This window comes from Cetorhinus maximus, chromosome 5, assembly GCF_964194155.1.
Source record: "Cetorhinus maximus chromosome 5, sCetMax3.hap1.1, whole genome shotgun sequence".
NCBI classification, from domain to species: Eukaryota; Metazoa; Chordata; class Chondrichthyes; order Lamniformes; family Cetorhinidae; genus Cetorhinus; species Cetorhinus maximus.
The window spans coordinates 78,004,717-78,010,716 of record NC_135883.1 but is presented as its reverse complement, the minus strand read 5'-3'; the positions used below and the strand labels follow the sequence as shown (position 1 = coordinate 78,010,716).

The 6,000-nt window shown below is 40.3% G+C and overlaps 1 protein-coding gene across 2 annotated transcripts in view; it reads right to left on the bottom strand.

Annotated features, from left to right (window-relative positions):
• Nucleotides 1-1,868: 1,868 nt before the first annotated feature.
• The window catches only part of LOC144680745 (adhesion G protein-coupled receptor F4-like), a 102,249-nt gene continuing 98,117 nt past the window's right edge, over nucleotides 1,869-6,000 (bottom strand). For both annotated transcript variants that reach the window (XM_078542079.1, XM_078542080.1), the window contains one exon: nucleotides 1,869-3,747. In XM_078542079.1, coding sequence (XP_078398205.1) covers nucleotides 3,674-3,747 — 74 coding nt within the window. In that variant the 3' untranslated portion in view covers nucleotides 1,869-3,673. The remainder of the gene's footprint in view (nucleotides 3,748-6,000) is intronic.

Below are 6,000 nucleotides of genomic sequence, written 5' to 3'. Positions count from 1 at the left end.
TCCATTATTTTTAAATGTATTTCTATCTAATGTTTTATCTCTACCTTTTAGCCTATTTTGATCCCTTCCCCCCAGCTCATCCCCACTAGGGCTATCTGTACCTTGCCCGTCCTGCTTTCTACCCTTAATGTCACCTATTAGCACATTCCTTAGATAATATCACCACCTTCAACACCTCTTTGTTCTTTTGTCTATGACATCTTTTAGCAATCTCCACCTATCACTGGCCCTCTATCCAGCTCTACCTGTCCCACCCCCCCCCCTTAAACCAGTTTATATTTCACCTCTTTTCTATTTTTCCTTAGTTCTGTTGAAGAGTCATACGGACTCGAAACGTTACCTGTATTCGTCTCCGCAGATGCTGTCAGACCTGCTGAGTTTTTCCAGGTATTTTTGTTTTTGTTTTGCTGACATTGCTGCCCATCTTGTGGCCAGAGCGGGGGTAGAGCACATCCCAGTGGGCCTCCAAGGCATCCAGCAGTTGCTCAAGGGACCCATCGCTGAAACGGGGGGCTGCAGTCTTTTTCCCTTTGCAGGCCATGTCTCCCAGGCAGCGGTGGTGAGCTGATGGCGATGAGCGTTTGCTGGCGGCTACCTTTTAAAGATGGCGGCCGGCGTGATGTAACGAGTGGGCGAATGAGAGCCCGCCCACCATGGAAACGGTGCATCTCGTAGGAGTGAATATAGAATGAGGCATGCTCGGGAAGGTACAGCATGAAAATCTGCCATTTTCATCAGCGGTTAGGGCTCCATTTTACCCACCCGCTACCGCACTTAGTGCAATTCTGGAAAATTTCAGACTGAGTTTTAACAACTTTCTTCTAACTTCTCTCTGTGACCTTCTGGTGATAATCCCAAATCTATGCCTATAGGCAGGATTTTCAGGTCGCCGGATGGGTGCAGTGGGCGGGCCTGGGAGCGGCCAGGAAACAGTCCGCTGCCCACGATCGACCCCCTACTGCCACTGTGGCTGGCGCACTGAACGGCTGCCTCAAGGAACTTCAGAATTTTAAAAGCAAAAATAAAGATTAGGGAATTCTGAAAAAAAATCCCCACATAGGACTCCCTCACGTGAATATACACATAATAAAAATTATGTTAAAACATTTTTATTCTTTTAAAATTAATATTGGAAATCCCATCCGCCCGTGGATGAGGTTTCCTCAAAAATGCAAAGGCCGCCTGGCCGATTTGCCCGCCTGCCAACTGCAAGGTTGGACGGGCAGCGAAAAATCACTCTTCTTTTAATGGCCTTAATAGGCCTCTTAATTGTCGGCGGGTGCACTTCCAACTTTCGCGCGTGTCCGCCAACTGAAATATCACGCGAGCGCGCAATGACGTCGGGACGCTCCGCCAGCATCATCAGGTTCTATTTCATGGCCCATCGGGTCAGGCATGCGCCCGCACAATCAGCGCAAAGTTCTACTCTATGTTACCAATTCAGCCATCAGCGGGAACAATCTTTTACTGTTTATCTTCTCCAAATAATTTTTTTAATTTTGAAAACTTTGATTGGATTCTACCTTAATCTCCTCTATGCCACTGAGGTTTAAAAAAAAAGAAACAAAGCACGCTTATTCCTTGTGTCATTCCAGTGAATCTTCACGATACCCTTTCCTTGGCTTCAATAACCGCTCTATAATAGATGCTCAGAACTGTAATAACCAGTGAACTAACTGAAGTCTTGCACAATTTCAGTGTCAATATTTTACTCATATATTCAAGCACATTTCTTCTTCTCTTCTACATAATCACTACCTTTGAAATTCCCTCTCATCTGTTTTCCAAACTGTCCTCAGGCTCACAGCAACAGATTAGAGAGTTGCCATTCCATCCCTGCTCCTATCCAATTTAATGAAGGACAAATTGAAATTTATTACTTTATTGCTGTAATTTAAAACATCACCATCAGAATACAATAATTATAGAAATAAGAGGAAAAAATACAGAAACATGTATAAATCTGCATACTCCATAACCGTGTAACTTAAATCACACATATAAAAAATTGTGAACATTACATTGAATCATTATTTATTGCAGTAAATGCAGTTTTTGTTTATTCATTTGTGTCGCTCCTTTAATCAACAAACTGTGTTCACACATGTCACAACAGGTTGTATTTTGCAATCACAAATTTCATAAAAATATACAGAGCAAAAATTTCATGTCATGTTAAAACGAAACCATGAATAGGAACAACGCACATTCACAGTTTCCCTTTAACTTAACTTCTAAATACCAATTATACACAAACAACTTACATTCTACTCATTGTAATATGTTCCCAGTCTGAAAGCCAAAATCACTTCTCAAAGATATATCATTTTCCCAATGTTTAAAATATTATTTGATATAAATTTAAAATATTCAAGTAACAAACAATATAACAAAATATTCAAGTAACAACATTTTAACATTAATCCAACAGGTGATTTTTTTACAGCAAAAAGCATCACATTAATCCCATTAATAACTTCTTACATTGTAACAATTGTAATTGTAATATTTAACATAATCATTTGTAACATTTAGTTCACTGTAAACAAAATTTAAATTCCTTTCTAAAGTGTTTTCTTTCATAAAATATTTCACTCAACATTCCCCAATGATTTAGAGCTCACCAAGCATTTTCTACTGAACCACAGATCCTGTAACATTCATTCCATTGAGGATGAGTGAGACAATTTTTCTCCTTTCCTATTTTCTCTCTTTGCTGGTGGAAGGTGTTTATCTATGGGTCCAAGTATGCAAGGACTGCCCCACAACTATGCAATCATGGGGAGGAGGTGTGGCGTGTGTGGGTTTGGAGGTGGGTAGGGGGGGAGCGGATGGTGGTGGGGATTGGGATACCTAAGCATTACTCCACAGCCTGACAAGCATCTTTTGCTGCAGAGGTCAGTAAATGATGATCAAAAGTGGGAACTCTGGTAATTTTTCCCCTTCCATGCCCAGAGATACTAAGGTTACTCCTATTAATAATCCGTCTGAGAAGGACTCTGCTCCATGCCAACATGAGTTATTGAAGGAAGGCAGCCCAGCACATTAGTTTCTTGAGGAAAATTTCTGCAAAATTCTCCATACTTTCACTAGAAAATCAATTTCAGCATCCTAGTCCAATCTTACATTGCTGTCAACATTTCAAGCCCACAAATTTGAGAGACTCTGAGCAGGCTGAAAACAAGATTTGGGGGAATACACCTGGGGGTGTGGGGGAAGAGGGAAAGAATACGATATGTTCACCCTCAAAGATTAAACATGACAGAAAACACACATCTAACATTAACCACAACGTCATCTGCAAAACCAGATTATCTGGTTTACTTATACAAGTGAAGAATCTATGATGATGAATAGTTCCACTAATATTACCACAATTTTATAATGAATAATATGACACTGCAGGCAATTGTCAGCTTACACCAAAATGTTCTTACGTGTGTCTTTTTATTGATATGAATTATTGCCACAGTGCACAATACAAAATGTTGCTAACCCCATCAAATAACATATGCTAATGAGATGCCCAAAGCCACAAACTTTTATACATTCTTAACAAAAGTAATTATTTCTTCTTGAATAGCTTCTAAAATTTCTCATGGCATAAATTGATCATTTTTATTATTTCTTCTGCATCTGAAGAGGGTCAGTTGAATTTATTGAGCGCCATCAGTTAGTTCAGACTAGAATAGTTTAGAGATGGATTGTTATCGCTTGAATGTAATTGATGAGTTAAATTGTAGCTTTCTGTAAGATTGGAGCAGGAAAAAGATCAGCAAGAGTTGGAATCACATAGCAACACTGTACATTTACATTCCTGTTCAGCTCTTTTTAATCACCACATAGGTTAGACATCTACAACAATAATTTATACTTGTGCGATGCCTTTAGAGGTAATAAAAGCATTTTCTACTGTTTGATAATTGGATACTAGCAGTGATGGATGAAAGGCCAGGTAAGATGGTTGAAGAAGTGGTCATAAAAGTAGATTATGAGGGTGAGAAGGCACTGTGGAGAGTGGCAAAAATGTAGAGCTAAGAAAGCTGAAAGCTTAGATAAGAACCTAATGGAGTGAAAAGGGGGATATGATGGAAGAGCAGAGAGTACATCCTGAAATATAGGACTGGAGAGACTATAGCAGAGGTACAAAGGGTTGAAGCGGTGCAGGGCAAACATTTTGAGTTCAATGTATTGAGGACACTATTGAAGTTGATAAGGGCAAGGATGGTAAAGGATCAGGATTCTTGGTGCAGGGTATGTGGCAGAGTTTTGAATGAGTTTCAGTTTACATAGGGTGAAATTTAGATGGTTGACATGAGATCACTGCAGTAATCAGGCTTGAAAATGAGCAAATCTTGAATAAAGATTTCAGCAGTGATGGGAGAGAGATAAAGTGGAGACAGCAAACACCACCAAGGTCAAACAGACAGTCTTAGTGGTGGAGAGCGTATTGGGTTGGAAATGCAATTCTGGGTCAAACAGAACATTAAAGATGTGCACAGTCTGGCTCAGATTGATGCCAAGAAGGTGGACAAAATGGAGTGCAGACTTTGTTGTAGTTGAACAGTGAGGTCTTGCTGAAAATCTTCCTGATATTTATCCCCAACTTGATATTGAACAAGGAGTAGGACAACCTGGGAAAGTGGCAGCCTGGGAAAGTGGCAACGTAGAGCCTTGAGCTCTGGCACTACAGCATGTAATACCAACAAACACTTTATCAACTCAACAATATGTTTCTTCTCTCCGAATACTTGAGGATGACATTTGTGAGGCTTTACTTCCAGCTTGGTGTTTTGCTAGGTGGCAATGTGAGTTGGAAATGGGGCTAGTCAACACCACATTCTGTGCTTCTGTACAGTTAGATCCTCACTGGGAACTTCACCTTAAAATTGACCCACTCCTTTCAAGTGAAGCAGTGCTTCACTTACACTTCCCTCAATTTAGTCTACTGCATTTGCTGCTCCTAATGCGGTCTCCTCTACATTGGAGAGACCAAACGCAGACTGGGTGACCACTTTGCAGAACACCTTTGGTCTGTCCGCAAGCATGACTGAGACCTTCCTGTCGCTTGTCATTTCAACACACCAGCCTGCTCTCATGCCCACATATCCGTCCTTGGCCTGCTGTAATGTTCCAGGGAAGCTCAATGCAAACTGGAGGAACAGCACCTTATTTTCCGACTAGGCACTTTACAGGCTGCCGGACTGAATATTGAATTCAACAACTTCAGATCATGAACTCTCTCCTCCATCCTCACCCCTTTTTGAACCCCTTTTTTCAAATATTTATTTTTAAATTTTTATATTTTTTTCCCCCACCTTTTACTATTATTATTTTTTTTTAAAAATCCATTCATTGTTTTATCCCCACCTTTTAGCCTATTTTGATCTTTTCTCCCACACCATCCCATCCCCCCACCCTGCCCCCGCTAGGGCCATCTGTCATTTGCTCATCCTGCTTTCTACTCTTAATGTCACCATTAGCACCTCCTTTAACCAGTATCATCACCGTCAACACCCCTTCAACCTTTTTTCTATGACATCTTTTGCAATCTCTCCTTTGCCTCCACCTATCACTAGCCTTCTATCCAGCTTCACCTGTCCCACCCCCCTTAGACAGTATATATTTCACCATATTTCTACGTCTCTTTAGGTCTGATGAAGAGTCATACGGACTCAAAATGTTAACTCTGTCTTTCTCTCCACAGATGCTGTCAGACCTGCTGAGTTTTCCCAGCAATTTTTGTTTTTGTTTCAGATTTCCAGCATCCGCAGTATTTTGCTTTTTCCTTTACTTAGCAAACCTTGGCTTTTTCAGCCGCCACCAACTGTTGTGCTTTCATCAAAAGAATTTCATTATACATTTACTATACTCCTAAATTTTTAATTAAAAAAGAACATTCTATTATTCCCCACATCCAGTGCACATCATACCGTTTGGTACTTTTTAGTACACTGTCAATGTGTTTTTAAATGCATTGGATCCATCAACATTTTTTAA